A 16254-nucleotide genomic window follows, 5' to 3' on the forward strand; every position below is an offset into this window, starting at 1 on the left:
ACTGTCTTGTAACTTGCTCTGAAGACCAGGCTGGTCTTGAACTCGCAGAGGTCTGCCTTTGCCTCCTGAATGCTGGGATTAAAGGCACGTGCCACCACCTCCCATCCCCAGAATTCTTTTTAAATGTCTATACATTTATTTGTGTGTATGTGTGCGCACTCACTTGACTTAGGACAGTAGTAAAGAGAGCTGCTGAGCCCTTTTTCCACAGGAGGTCATTATTGGTTGGGACTCCTGGCTTTGTGAATGACCGACTGGCTGAATCCTCCAGCCCAAGTTCCACAGAGCAGCTTGTAGCTTGTCTTTATCCTTTCCCCTTCCCTCTGACAGTCTATGGTCTCCTTTAGCTGAGCATCAACTTCCCCTAGGAGCATCTTCAAGCAGACGGGCTTCCCAGGCACCAGGAGTGGGGAACTTAGCAGCTCTTCTCACCCTCCAGATTCTTAGTGCTTTTGCCCTCTTGGACTCCTGGCTGTCCCCGGAGGAGGAGGAGGAGGAGGCGCGTTTGTTTTGCATGGTCGCTGTACTTTGATTTGACCGGGGCGGAGGCGTGAACTTCCAACCTCTCAGTGCCTTCTTCCTTTTCTTTTTAACACAAAGTGTAAGTACCTTTTGCAGCTGAACGTGACTTGCGCAGGAAGTGCAGTGCAGGCATGGATCGGTTTCTAGCAGGGGTGTGGCCTGGGTGCTCTGCCCGCCTCTGACTCCAGCAACTCCTGAGGGACTGAGTGAGCACTCCCTAGCTGAAAAGAGAGGGTCACTGTGAAGGCTCAGGCAGCTGAGCCAAGTCTGCTGGGAGAGCCCGAGGGACACACCCAGCTGGTGAGTGCTTGCGCCCTGCTATCAGTAACGTGGCAGGCACAGTACAGACTTCAGTCAAGGGCGTGGGAGAAGGGCATGTTAGAGACAGGTGTGTGAGTGAGGACTGCCCTCAACACCCTGGCTTCTCACACCTGAGATGTTTTGTTAGGTGTTCAAATTCCGGAAATACGGTAAGCATCTTTACCTGCCTTTTGATGCAGTGTCTGCTCTCTCTTAGCAAGGATTGTTATGTGTGTCGGGGGAGGATGGGGGCTAATCCTGCCAGTTGAAGTAAACCTTCCATCTGCGGGCTCGGTAACAACGTTGGACGCTGTGGAGTTCAGGAGTGGACGTTGCTTTACTCTTTCGAGGCTTGCTAAGGTGTTTACCAGTCTAGACACCGGTTCGGTTCGGCCGTGTCTAGTTTCCTGGCTGGAGAGAGATCAGGAGCTTTGGCAGCAGCCTCAGGACTGATGAGGAGATTGATTCCGGATTTGACTAATTCTTTGCAGAACTAGAAACCCAAGCTTTGTCGCCCGAGATTAGGGCTTTTTCTCCCAAGCCAGATGGATGCTAACATGGACCTGGCCCATGGATAGGTCTCTGGACCATGGCTGTACATGCTTCAAGCATACTTGTAAGTTACCTATAGCAGCAGAGAAAGGTGGGTGGAGTGCGTTTGAGGAAAAAACAAAAGTCCAGGCCAGAACACTCATGGTTATATACAGTTAGAGTGACAGTAGCCAAGAGACAGGAGCAGCCCAAAGTAGCCCCTATGAGTGAACACACGCAACATATGGATTATGATTCATAATCCACATGGGTTATAATTCTGCCTCACACAGAAAGAAACTTCTGACATAACATGGTTGGAGCCTGAGGCCATTAAGCTAAGTAAAACAAACAGTGTCAGAGGATACAGGCTGTGTGATTCCACTCCTGTGGGCCAAATTCATGGCTGCTGGCTAGGGCAGGGCAGGGGTGGGGGTGGGGGGCTCAGGGGCATGGATTTTAAGGGATGGAGAGTTCTGGAGATGGGTGAGCGATGTGTAGACTATGCACCCATACAGGACTATGAGCTTAGAGATGGTTAAAATGGGGCCTTGTACATGCCAGGCAAGTAGCCCCCCACCAAGATACAGACCTAGCCCTCTGCAATATGTTTTTAGATTACAAATCTTCTTTTAAAAGGGAAGAAGTGAGCAGGCAAAAAAAAAAAAAAAGAAAGAAAGAAAATCAGCCCTGTGGGATGAAATCTTAGCTTCTCGGTGACTTCCTCAAACTCTGACAAAAACCAAACCAAACCAAATCTGACTGATAGCTAGCCCCACTGAGGGACTGGAAATCTGTGCTGACCCGCCAAACTTGGTGGAGTTGTTGAGAAGCGAGGACTAGGCTGATTTTCTGCTTACTGTTGTGATTGACTTCAAGTGGCCTGTGGGCCAGGACACGGGGAGTGATTTGGGGCCTAGTGCTGCGGGTTTGCACTGCAGGCGACCACCGGAGGGGGCTCTCTGGTCTGGATGACAAAGATCACCATTTCATAGCTCATGGCACCCTAGGCAAGTCACCAAACTGTTTCCCTCAGTTTCCTCGCATAAACTGCCACCTGAGGTACAGGCTCGCACTTTTCCACATCAAAAGGAGGTTGAGGTTTCCACAGTGTAGGAGGCAGCTCCTCATCATTAGGCACTGCCGCGCACCGCGGGACTGCTGTTTCTCTTATCTTTATCCTTCACCTGTTCTCCCATTTCAGTCTCTCCTCAATTTCTCCAGAGGCTCTTCCAGGCAGAGCTTGCAGGCTTTCGACTTGGGGAATCTTCAAACCTGGGTTTGCTGCTTTTAGAAGGGACACAAGACAGTTGTGTCTGCCATCAGTCCCAAAGAAGCGGGGGGTGGGGGGGGGTCGGGATGCTGACCCTTCTGAGGTGTCATGAGGAAATCTGTAAGATTTTGTCACTAATCTTCTGGGCTGTCTGGGACTTCCAGTCAAGATTGAGGAAGAAAACTTAGACGAAGCTGTCCAGACTCTAAGATTTTAAAAATAACAAGGTCACACTTAAGCAGCTGAGAACTAACTGCTCAAAAGAGCTCACCAAAGTGGAGAGGCTCCTGAGAGCAGGCCCCTTCCCCTGGCTCCTCCCTTATTTAGAAATCATTTGTCTTAAAAGGGAACTAAAGTTGCTGTTAAGGTCCCGAGGGAGAATTATTTTCTGAAGTAGGTGAATTCTCTGTTAGTTTTGTAACTAACAGCTGTCTAAAAACAGCTGTCTGGTGGCACAAGTGCCTTTTTTTGAAAGTCTTCTCAGAAAGGCTTCTGTGGCAGATGTCTCGCTGGCTCCATAGAACGAAGCAGCCATAGGGAGGGTCTGCCTGCCATCCGGCCACCTGCCGGTTCACCCTATCTGGCTCAAGCCTTTCTGTTTGAGATGGTCTTGTTTTCATCCCACCCAGCAGAAGTTACAAAATAAACAGAAGGCTCCTCAGGGAGATGCTCCTCTGAGGCTGAAGGGAAGCCACTCAGCTGACATTTTAATTTTTCCACTTCTGCAACGGTTAATGTGCTACCTCTGTACTGAGCACGTGACTCAAAATAACAAGTTATTTCTGGAACTTACTAGTGTGACTCTCTGCCATTTACTAGCTATGGAGCCTCAAGTTTCCCCAGCCCTGGAAGGAGAATGTGTACATCTAGATTGTTTTCCCAATAAGAGAGACCAGAAATTTAAGTAAGAGTTCATAAAAATGATATAGAAAGCATGAAAAGCTGCAGTGGGGACATATATGTTTCCAGAAAATGCAACTGTAGGCTTAGCCTGTGAAGAGAACAGATGTTCCAGATAGGGGAGGAGCCCTGTGGGACAGTGAGTGACCGCCACTTAAGCGTGAGGTGAGGGTCCTTTTCCTATGTGAAATTTGGACCCTAGCCCTAGGTCCCAAGAGAACTGCTCTAGAGATAGAGAGGCAAGGCAGAGACGCAGTTAAGGGAAGGGGAGTAGAGTCGGGCCGACTGTGAGGCCCTGGTTCTCATGTGGATGAGTTTTGACCTTTACTTTGTGCAGGATAGAGGAATATGGAAGTTTGGAGAAACGCTGAGTCTTTGTGTAGTGGTTTGGCATTAGTGATGTGGTTGGCGTGGGGCCAACTGCATGTTGAGACCCTAGTGTCCTGTCAGAAGACCTCACAGTCTTCTGAGGACTCCTCTGGCCTTTCCTGATGATTTTACGTTTACTTATTGATTGTGTGTGGATAAACTCCATAAGTCGATTCTCTCAGGGGATCAAACTCAGCTCATCGGACTTGGTGGAGAAGGCCTTTGCCTGATGAGCCTGTCCTGTCCCTCCCTGCCCTCAAAAGGAGACGAGTCATTCATCATCTCTACCTTGAAAACACATTTTTCTTTTTATTTCATAGTATTATATATATATATGTGTGTGTATATACACATATTAGATTTATTTGTGTATGAGTACTCTGCCTGCATGTATCTATGTGCACTGCGTGTGTGCCTGGTGCCCTTAGAGGCCAGAAGAAAGCATCAGATTGCCTGGAATTGGAGTTACAGACAGTTGTGAACCACCATGTAACTACTGGGAACTGAACTTAGTTCCTCTGCAGGAACTCTTAAGAGCTCTTAACTGTTGAGGCATGTCTCTAGCTCCAGAGAGCACATTTTTCTAACCAATTGTTCTGTGCTAGTGAGATGGCTCAGCAAGGAAGGACACATGCTGCTAAGACTGACAACCTCATTTCCATCGCCAGGACCACACTGGCTGAACGAGGGAAGAGTGTCTTACAAGATGTCCTCTGACTGCCACTGAGTACTCTAGCATACACCACATACACAGACACACAGACACACACACACACATACAGACATATATATATATATATATATATACATATATACATATATATATACACATATATACACACAGGCACACACATAGACATAAATACACATATATATACAGAGAGACACACACAGACACAGACATATACACACATACACACATACATACCCACATAGACACACACACACACACAGTCAAATATAAACAAACAAAAAGCCAAACCCAAAACAATCAGTGGCACTTATTTTGGGTTTATGACTTACTACTTACATTTTTTTTGGCCTGTTTTCTAGAGTAGATTAGGAGAAGGCTGAGAATAGAGCGTGTTTTGTTTTGTTTCTGTGGAGCCAGTGTGAGTAGGTAATCAGTAAGTCTGCTCCATGGAGCAAGAGGATGGGACAGTGTCAGTGTGTATGGAGGGTAGGGTGGGTACACAAAGTGTCCAGAAAACAGAGTTAATGACTCGTCAGATGTGGAAGTCAAGAATCAGTGAAAGGAGGTACTGGAGTACCTCCTTTGGGGGCCTCTAGAGGATGCTGTTATTTGAGATTTACAACTCAAGGAAAAATGTGCGGGAAGAGAGGAAAACCCCAGCCCACCCTCCATTAAAAAAAGCAACAAACAAACAAACAAACAAAAAGCTATTGAACTAGCTAAACCAGGTGCCACTAAGAGACAGTGACTCTGAGGCAGACAGGCCGGAATGGCTGGGTCTCTTGAGAAGAGTAAGTAATAATCCATGTGAGGGGACAAGGGTGCTGCTGTGCTCGATGGCATGGCCATGCTCTTATGAGGTCTGTAGAGTCCAGGAGGATCCCTCTGAGTGGTATGTGCCCTGAAATTTAAAGTGGTGAACCAAAACAGAGAAGAGCACATCTTTTGGGAACATTCTGGAATATTTAGATATGCAGACGAGATTCATTTTGCTCTGAATAAGGGCTAAGCTGAGACACTGGAAGGTAGTGGGGTGGCCGAGGTTAGAGCCACAGGGTGACACAGCTGTTCTACATGCTCTGGAACTTGGTGTCTTTTCTGTAGTCACTAGGGACTGGGGTAGATGGAAATTATGGTCAGATTTTTGTTAATACAATCCTAGGTCCAAGCTAGGGGGCTTGCACAGAGGCAGAGTGGGGGAGCAGGCATGTTAGGGAAGCAGGAGAGGTCTCTCAGTCTAGAAGGTTGTATTTGAAATGCTCTGAGCTTGGCAGGCTCTGACCTAGTTAATTCTGTCCCGGTTCCTGCCCTGAAAGGACAGATCTTCGGAAGCATGTGATAGCTAAGTGGGAGGCTAGCCCAGAAGCACACATACTGTCAAGGATTAATACAGAAGATTGGGTTGGAAAGGTGAAGAATCCGTAGCATTGGGAAGGGGTCAGTGAAAGGAGCATGCACAAGAATTTTCAGTAAGTGGCATCTGTAACTGAAAAATAGGAGATGGACTAAATTGGCATCGTTCGGCATATGGTTAACCCTAAAGACACCGTTTGTTCGTTCGTTTGTTTGTTCACTTGTATACCATCAAGTTTGATTCTGGGCATACAACAGCCAGATCAAGGAAACAGGCTAGATAAGATGTTCAAAGTGAGTTTGAAAGAAGAAGGCAAGCTGCTGACTAATGATACATGCATGCATGCAAAAGTAAGCCAGAGACAGTCCAGTCCTTTTTTTTTTTTTTAAATTTTTTCCCTTTTTTTGTTTTAAAGATTTTATATATATACATATATATATGTGTGTACACACACACACACACACACACACACACATATATATGTGTGTTTATATATATATAAACTGTTGTTATCTTCGCACACACAAGAAGAGGGCATCGGATCCTGTTATAGATGGTTTTATAGATGGTTGTGAGCTACCATGTGGTTTCTGGGAATTGAACTCAGGACCTCTGGAACAACAGTCCAGATGTTAACAGAGTTAAGATGGCTCTTAACCTCTGAGCCATCTCTCCAGCCCTGCCAGAGACAGTCCTAAGGCCATATCTGTGTGTCTCTATTAAATGCATGCAGAGAAAGCGCTGGGGTTGTGCAGACACATGGCCTGCATAGGAGGCACTGGAGGTGCGGACTGTGTTTTATACCTTCTTTCTACTTCTGTGTTGTTTGGCTCCTTTACGGTCGCTGTGTCTTTATGGATTATCTCTACATTTTTAGACATTTTGAATGGTGTCAAGTTTCTGTGACTGGCAGAGAGTCCCAGTGTGTCCTGAATATTTCCAAAGGGGAACCCTTTGAACACAACTGTCAGGTGCAGGCCCTTCCTTGTCACCTCTACACAGGGAAGTGTGACAGGCCATGATGGGTGTCCCCAGAAGAAGAGCCAAATATGAGTCTGGATTGTTTATTTTTAAGATTAAGTATGATCTGAATCAGTAAATTGAGCTAGAGTGCAGAGTTGGGTTCCTGGGTAGCCTCGCCTTTCTGGGAGGGGCCCCCTTCTTTCTGTGAGAGTTCTCTTGGGGGTGAGTCAGTCTCCTATATTGCCTGCCAGGATGGCTACAACCGGGACTGCTGTAGCTATCTTGGCAAGTGAGGGCTGACACAACAGAAAGTCACTATGTTCTGGAGGCTGCAAGTTCTGGATCAGAGAGTTAACAATATTGGTTCCTTCCCAGATCTCACTCCCTAACCTGCTCACAACCACAGGGGTCCCCCCACCCTCCTAAGCTCGTTTGTGTGTGTGTGTGTGTGTGTGTGCACACGTGTGTCTAAAGTGCCTTGTCTCTTCTTGTAGAACGCCTGTTGTAGGGTGAAGGTGTGCCCCCAAGGACCCGACTTGAAAGGTCTTTTTCTCTAAATACTGTTAACACCCGGAGGTCCAGAAGTCTGGGTAGATGGCATCTTGTTCCTAACAGAGTCTCCAAAAAGGTTTGCCTGGTTTGGTGCCCTACTTGGTTCTTGCCACCCTGGGCCCTGGTTAGCTTTCCTTGCACAGGCACACAGGAACAAAGGTATCAGAGAATACACTAAAAGTAAAAGAGGCGTGATTGCATCGGTGGCTTGCCAGCCACACCAAGCAACTGAAAATCCCCAAGGGGACCTGGAGCCACATGATTTCCTGATAGATAACGCCACGAGGGAGGAGCACTCACAGCATGCCCTTCTCACCCGGTGGCCTGGCTGCCAGGCTGCACAGCAAACACCTGACTGCTGCTTTTTCTTTTTAGCTCATGCCTCTGCCGCTCTGCCAGGAGAAAGCTCGGGGCAGGAGCCGGGCCAAGCAACAGCTGGCACGATATGGAGCGTCGGAGCAAGATGGAGTTTTTCCAGAAACTGGGCTACAGCCAGGAGGACGTGGTCAAGGTTCTGGGCAAACTGGGTGACAGTGCCTTGGTCAACGACGTGCTGCAAGAGTTGATCCAGACCGGCAGCCGCCCAAGAGCCCAGGAGGATCCAGCCAATAGCACCGGGGTAGTGCTGATGCCCCGAGGCTGCGGGGTCCAAGACTCTGCCCAGCAGGGCCTGGGACCAGGCCTAGAAGAGGCTGGCGGAGATCCAGCCAGCTTCCTGCGGCCCATAGTGATCGATGGCAGCAATGTGGCCATGAGGTAGCATCTTTAGTTTTCCTTCATCTTATTACTGAGTGCTGGGGCCAGAGACCTTGTTATCTGGAGTCCTGGGAAACATTTTCCTCTCTGTGGTTTGATTCAAAGAGTTTTAGGACCGATGGATGAGATTTTAAAAACAATTTTATAAAACAATAGATTTCCTGATGACGTAGTCAGGCATGTATGTCACATGCTTTGTCCATGCGTTTCATTACCCCTCTTGTCTCTTCTCCTTTCTTTCCTCTGCTCCACTTTCTCCTCAACAAATAGTCCCCGTATCCTTCCCTGCCTTACATATGTACAAAATACACTAACTGAGATTCCATATATATATATATGCCATCTTCGACTTTCTGAATCTGGCTTGTATTGATTAAGATGAATCTTAAGTTTTGTTATTTTCCTGCAAACGACATAATCATCATTTTTAAAACTTATACACCATTGTGTATACATACTACATTTCATTTTAGTCCCCAGGCCAAAAAGACCCTTTAATTATTTATTAAAATCTATACATCTCTGCAGAGAAGCAATAGTAATTGTGCACAAATATGGCATAATACATATCATTTCAAGCCTTTCATGGCTTTGAAAGTAGATGGGCCCCAGATCTAGGCCTGCATGAAAAATAAGAAAATAGATTCTCAGTCAGCTCTGCAGACACTTGGATTTTAACCTCCAAACTCCTCTCAGACTTCTGTGCTCCAGAAACAAAAGTACATGGAGACATGTTGTTGGGAGCCATCAAATGACAGCAGGTGGTAGCCTGCAGGGACCAGCTGGAAGGTAACTTTCCAATAGATGCAGGCAGAGGGGGAGGTGGGGGGGGGAAATAAAGCCTTACTACCAAAAGTCAGGCTACTGTTCTCTATAAGCAAAGGTGTGGGTATCTGGACTGACTCTATAACTCAAATACTGTGAAGAGGGTTTCAGTAAAGATGGGTGTGAAAGCGTATTGATGCTATACTTGATTCTTCTGGGTATATATCCAGAGGTGGTATAGCTAAATCAAATGCTAGTTCTAATTTTAGTTTGTGGGTTCTTTTTTTCTCTTTATTTCTCTCTTCCTTCCTTCCTTCCTTCCTTCCTTCCTTCCTTCCTTCCTTCCTTCCTTCCTTCCTTTTTCTTTCTTTCTCCTGGATCAGACTTTCAAACCCTGTTCCGTATCTTGGTAGCTGTGTGAATGAGGCAAATTGCTTTCTGGTTTGGGGCCGTGGAATCAACCCTTCCTAAAGGGGAGATAGGCACAGTGCCTGTTGTGGCCTGCTCAACAAGTTGAGCAGCTTGTAAGCTTGCTCACAGGAGGAAAGAAGCGAGTGGTAGATAGCAGCCCGGGGTTAGGTGTTGGCAGGTAGGGCTGCTTTGGAGTCTGTCTCCAGCCAGCTGTGTTATAATGGAAAGGCGAGGTTCTCCGTGCGGAGCAGGCAGGTAGAGCTCCAGGGTCTCCCTTAGGGCCTGAGAACCAGAAGAGCTTTAGGTTGTATTCAAAGCCCTCTGCTTGGGGCCCTGTGGTGAGGCAAGGCTGCAGTTCCCGAGTTAAGTATCGTCGCTGGGATCACTCTTCTCACTTTGAGCTTCACATAGGGCCAGGTCAGTCTTTGTAACTTGGCTTCTTCGTTGTGTGCAGGGATTCCAGCTTGATGGCGCGTGGTTATTGTGCCTGATTTGGCAAAGCTCCTCTGTGACCCAATCTCCCAAGATTCCACGCTCAGTGCTGGGTGAGGAAGGCATTGCGCAAACTTGGCTGAGTTACAGGCGGGCAGAGGGCAGAGCCATAGGAAATAGCTCACTCACAGCTATAAATACGCGTACTTCCCCTTTTAAAAGCTGAGTAGGAATTCCGAAAAGCAGTTATCAGCGGCTCCAAACGTGTCAACAGGCATCCGAAGCTCCCCCCAGGGATTTGAGCTCACTTTGAGTTTGGCACTGTAGGACAGAAGTTTAGAATGGTCCAGCCCAGAGGGTGTTCCCACGCGCCCAGCATGGTGTGCCTTAAGAGCACATGCTCCTTTTTTTTTTTTTTTTTTTTTTTTTTTTTTTTTTTTTTTTTTATCTGTTAGGTTTACCCACAGGGATAGCATCAAGGGGTTGTGGAGCCCCTGGCTCCTACCCGAGACTGTGCATTCGCGCTCTCGCTGTCTCTCCTACGCCCCCTTTCCGCTGCAGATGGGAAACCTATGACATCTTGGTTTGTGAGGCGTTAAAGAGACAATCTTATTTAGGGCGTTTCTATTGCTGTGATAAGACACCATGGCCAAAAATAATTCGGGGAGGAAAGGTTTAATTGGCTTTCAGGTTAGAGTTCATCGTCAGGAGAAGGCAAAATGGAAACTCAGTGCAGGAACCAAGAGACAGGAATGGAAGCTGAGGCCAAGGAGGAATTCTATTTATTGGTCTGTTCTTCACAGCTTCCCTCAGCCTGCTTTCTTTTTTTTTATGTACATACCAGGACCACTTGCCCAGGATGTCAATACCCACAATGGTCTAGACCTCCCACATCAATCTCTAATTAAGAATATTCCCTATAAACTTGCGTTTAAGTCTGTCTGACAGGCATTTTCTCAACTGTGGTTCCCTTCTGTCAGGTAACTCTAAGTTGTTGAGAGTACACTAGCCAGGACAGGGGCTTGAAAGAATCCAGTGGCCAGAGAGTTGGCTCAGCTGAGAAAGACACTGGTTGCCGAATCTAATGACCTGAGTTCTCTCCCTGAGACCACACGATGGAAAGAGGAAGAAACGAGGAGTCATGCTAGCTGTCCTCTGACCTTCCCACGTATGACTGCACCAATCGATAACTGTAAATAATAAAAATATAAGTTCAATATGCTCCAACAGCCTTAAAAAGTGCAGGGGAAGAGATGCCCGGCTTCTGCATGATCAGAACAAAGCTTACTAGGCAATAATTGAAAGAGGGTCTGAACGTAAGGTGTCACTACACAAATCAAAACCCATGTCAGCCCCAAGATGGCACGAGTTAGTTCCCCGAGTTTGGGAGAAAAATACTGGAATGGTCATATCGCAAACAGACTACTTCAGGATGGGGTGTTCTCCTTGGGGATCAGAGGACACTGTTAAAAATGATGCTAGAGAGCTCGTGTGTGTGTCTGTGGGGGAGGGGATGGGACTCTGCTGCAGTCTGGAATTCAAACTGAAACCACATCTTCTGTCTGTACGAGACAACATGACTGTGAAGGTCAATGTATTCAGTACCACACAGCTACCGCTAGGTCAATCTCTTCAGTACCACCACTGCTACTGCACCTTTCCTACTGTGGTCATTTTGTCTTTCTACGCTTAATCTGTGTGGGTTGCAAACGGAAACTGTCACACAGACTCACTGCAAAGAACATGTCGTCTAAGTGTTTTCCTATACTTTCTGTCTACGAACTACTTCAGTATTATGTGTGTGCTCACACACACACCTCCACACACCCCTCTTTGCTCCTCGGATCCCAGGGAAAAGCACAACTAATATAACAACTTCTTGACTATGGACTGCAATTAATTTCCTTCAAAGGCCAAGTTCTAAGAGCACGGAGGAGGGCTATGCAGACTCTCTGCCCCTCTACTGTGCCCTCCAGTGAGGAGTTTGTTCCCAGGGCCAACCAGATCCCCAGCCATGAAAATGATGACCACAGAGAGCCCCCCTTTATAGAGAATGCAGGGTGGAAATCCAAACTGGTGTCTCATTGCCTACATAGCACATATTTTTAAAAAAATATTTTTATGTACATTGGTGTTTTGATTGCTCATGTGTATCTGTGTAAGGGTGCCAGATCCTCTGGAAACGGGAGTTCCAGGCCATTGTGAACTGCCATGTAGGCGCTGGGAATTGAACCCGGGTCCTCCGGAAGAGCAGTCAGTGCTCTTAACTGCTGAACCATCCCTCCAGCTCCTGAGCACAATATTTTATTAACCCCAGAAAGATGCTCTTAAGAGGTCCCTCTCCTCTGAGGTTTGTAGGATCCCAGACATTGCTACCCTCTACTTTGAGGCTGCTATCTGCTCCTGGGGGAACAGATTAGAGCTTGAAGCCTTGGTGGGACCTGTGACTTTTTATCCCTAACCTATAAGAAGTGTGGTTACTGTTGGCAGGGACAACTTCCACACCTGGCTGTCTTTCCATCCCCTGGAGCTTGTGGTGGCCCATGCCTTTGCTTACAGAAAACAGTAGCCTGATTTTTGATAGCAAGGCTTGCTCCCCTCCCAGTACCCTGTCCCCCAATCTCCCAACTGTTGTGAAGTTACATTCCAGACAGTCCCTGCAAGATAACACCTGTTGTCATTTGATGGCTCACAACAAGATGTCTTCGTGTGCTTTTGTTTCTGGAGCACAGAAGTCTGAGAGGAGGTTTTGAGTTAAAATCCAGGTGTCTGCAGAACTGATGGAGAATCTACTTTTTAGTTTTTCCTGCAGGCCTGGATCTGGGGCCCATCTACTTTCAAAGCCATGAATGGCTTGAAATGATATGTATTATGCCATATTTGTGAACTATCACTTCTCTGAAGAGAAGTACAGATTTTAATATATAATTAAAAGGTCTGTGATCCCCAAAGCATTAGGGACCACTGACATACAATGAGAAGTTACGTGTAATGCACCAAGTCTCGTGCCCTGTGCCAATATAGAATGTTCAAGAAGGGCCATCTATCCCTGTATCTGAACCTCCCAGCTGTAGGGGAAGGGTTTTGAGAACGTTAGCATTTGACTCGTTAGACCCAGCTTCCAGTGGTGCATCCCCAACTGTATTGTTCATGCTGTTTAGACCAAAGCTACTGATGATGGCTGAGTCCAGAGGAATTGGCCTGGGTCCTGGATTTAAGGCTTTTATGAACAAAGGGGATGTATTTGTTCAGGACTCACTGGTGTTTGAGATTTACGAAACACTTTCTGATCGTGACTCATCTACACAGAAGGGAACTGAGTGTGTGGAGCTACTCCATCAGAAACTTTAAAAAGCCTTCTGTTTCCTCATTTTAACAACACAAGGAGCCCTTTGGGTTCCTCTATGAGCTTACTTTGTTGTTCTACTCTACTGGTAGCTTACTTTGTTGTTCTGTAAGGAGCGAGTCCAATTAAGGATAATCCTGAGTTGTAACATGGTACGGTGCTCATTGTACCAGGCTCTGGGGAGCCAGGCCTCAGATGTTTCCACAGTCCTCTGCAATTCTCATGTCCACATGGGGAAACAGAAGGCCCAAGTCAGAGGATAGAGTAGTTCTATGCCTAGAAGTCCAACTTCTGAGCACTTGTCCCAAGGCTGTCCACAGTAATTGTGAGGGAAAGTTCTAGAGTTGCGTTACTGCTATGGAAGTCATTTGCTACCTGTGGCTATGGGAACCCTGGCATGTAGCTAATACCACAGAGGACCCAAGTGTTCAAAGTAATTTCCTTTTACTTTGTTGGAATTAATTAATTAATTAATGGCTAAACAAGTTGACTAAGTAGGTGTCCCCCTTTTCAGATCGATCAAATGAGTCTATATGAGTTCCAGACCTTGTTCTTTTTTTAGAGACCTATTTACACAATTAAGAAATTGGATTAAGTAACTTCAGAAGCCTTTTTTGGTGGGGGACAGGTTCAAGACAGGGTTTCTCTGTGTAGCCCTCACTGATCTGGAACTTGCTTTGTAGACCAGGCTGGTCTTGAGTTCACAGAAATCAGCCTGCTTCTGCCTCCTGAATGCTGGGATTAAAGGCATGCACCATTGCTACCAGGCCAGAAGACTTAAAAAAAATTCTGACATGCTAAGATCCACAACACTTATTTTACATGTTCTAGAAAGAGATGAACTCACTCTTCTCATAAGAAAGGGACTTCTCTTATTTGGATTCTCAGACATGCAATGGTTTCTCTAAGGTCACAGGTCAAGAAAACACCAGCTCTAGGCTTTGTACTTTTTTTTTTTTTTTTTTTTTTTTTTTTTTTTTTTTTTTTTTTTTTTTTTTTTTTTTTTTTTGGTTTTTTTCGAGACAGGGTTTCTCTGTATAGCCCTGGCTGTCCTGGAACTCACTCTGGAGACCAGGCTGGCCTCGAACTCAGAAATCCGCCTGCCTCTGCCTCCCAAGTGCTGGGATTAAAGGCGTGCGCCACCACCGCCCAGCGGCTTTGTACTTTTTACAAAGCTATTCATCACCACTTTCCTATCAGCTCTCCATCACCTCTATCCATTCCATTCCTGAAGCTTTCCCATCTCCCTACATCTGGCCCGGGAAAGGACTACAGACTGGAGAACCACATCCTCACAGGCCTTTGTCCTGGCATCAGTGGTCTCCTGTGTGAAGTACAGCTCTCTGGGTAGGGTGCCAACTATGGTCAGGATGTGCCAGACCTCTATTTCCTTCTCCAGAGATTTGCAGGGCCAGTACCAAGATATTTTCTGTTACTGCCAGTGCTGGGGTTCCCCACGAATCATGTGTATATTGGGTGGTGGTTCTGATAGATTCAGGGCCAGGATCCTTTCCATTAGAGTTCTTTCAATAATTGTGCGTGTGTGTGTGTGTGTGTGTGTGTGTGTGTGTGTGTGTGTGTGTGTGTGCATGTGTGCACACGTGTGTGTGCGCGCACAAAAGGAGAAAGAATGCAATGTAAGCTGTATAACTGTCCTCTAGACACCTGGCCTCAAGGCAAACGTCTAGCAGTGAATGTACTTTATATAGACACAGCTTCACGTAGCCAAGGCTGGCTTTGACTGCTCTGTGTAGCAGATTACCCTGAGCTTCTGGTTCCTATGCCTCCACTGCTGGAGTGCTGACAGGCAGCTACCACGGTGCTTGGTTTTATGTGGCACTGGGGATGAAACCAGGGCTTTGTGCAGACTACACTTGAATTCTACCAATGAACTCTGTTTCCAGCCTACCCTTTACCCTCCCCGTCTCTTCCCAAAGCAACCACCACACCAGGTTGGCTTCTTTTATGATAAAGTCTTGGTACATGGCCTAAACTGGCCCTGAACTTCATACTCCTGCCTCGGCCTCCTGGAGTACTGGGATGACAGATGTTAGTCACTATGCATGACTTCAGGTGAAGGTTTGCTTCTGGGCTGGGGTCTTCTGCTCCACACCCATTTCTGACTCATTAAGAACAGGGCAGCCAGGACAGCTCCTGTAATCCTCCTTCCTCCCATTGACCCAAACTGGGCTAGACCTCCCATTGGGCAGATTTAGAGCATCACTGGTTTGAGCCTCCAGTAAGAAATGGGGTGGAAATAGCCTCTCCATCTCAGAGGCCTGAGACACCTTTGTTCATCCCACCCCGCAACCATGACCTCATACTCCATGGGCCTTCTTGTGAGCCGTTGACTTCTACAGGGGATTCTTGGACACTAGTCAGTACTGCTCCGTGTGTAATTATATCTCCCAGTTTGAGCAAGTGACCGTCCTCTTAACTGGCTGCTGCAGGCACAGTTGCCATACAGACAGACTTTGTTCTGGACACCAACCACTTCCCTTTTCTACCCTCCCAATATTAAAACCTCTGGGCCCCCATTTCCTTTCCCATGGCCTCATGGTAGCTTGTTCCTAGTGTCTGTTAATCTCTCGGTGGAAGCTCTTCCAAGTGGGAGGATTCTCAATTTCTTGTCTGGGCCCCAAAGATTTTGGCGGAAAGGAAGGCTTTGTAGTGACAGACTCATAGAACTATCACCAGGCCAGAGAGCTGGGTGTGCTTCTTTGCTTTTGTTCCCACAAGGGTAAAATGGGGTGAAAGTCATTTCCTCAAGGGAGTCATGTAATGACAACATGAGTCACATGACTGGTAAACAGAACTCCTTACACTTATTAAAATGAGCTTTATGCCTCCCTACTGGTCCCCAGGCCCCTAAAAAGAGACCCCAAAGCCACAGGCGTCCCTTTTTCCTACTCTTTTTTTTTCCAGCTTTTCTTTTTTGTTGTTAAGACAGGGTTTTATGTAGATCTGGTTGGCCCCAAACTTCTGATGTAGCCAAAGCTGATCATTACCTCCAGATTTTCCTGCCTCTGCTTCCTGAGTGCTGAGATCGCAAGCATAGACCACCATGGCTGACTTAGTTGATGCCA

At 46.7% G+C, this 16254-nt stretch overlaps 1 protein-coding gene across 2 annotated transcripts in view; it reads left to right on the top strand.

Annotated features, from left to right (window-relative positions):
* The first annotated feature begins 593 nt into the window (after nt 1–593).
* Zc3h12d (zinc finger CCCH-type containing 12D) overlaps nt 594–16254 on the top strand; it is a 40643-nt gene continuing 24982 nt past the window's right edge. Inside the window, exons 1-2 of one of the 2 annotated variants that reach the window (XM_031380349.1) lie at nt 594–822; nt 7834–8214. In XM_031380349.1, the coding sequence (XP_031236209.1) occupies nt 7904–8214 (311 nt within the window). In that variant the 5' untranslated portion in view covers nt 594–822; nt 7834–7903. The other variant, XM_031380350.1, reaches the window with a different exon arrangement.

This window comes from Mastomys coucha, unplaced genomic scaffold (assembly GCF_008632895.1).
Source record: "Mastomys coucha isolate ucsf_1 unplaced genomic scaffold, UCSF_Mcou_1 pScaffold2, whole genome shotgun sequence".
In the NCBI taxonomy this organism is placed as follows: Eukaryota; Metazoa; Chordata; class Mammalia; order Rodentia; family Muridae; genus Mastomys; species Mastomys coucha.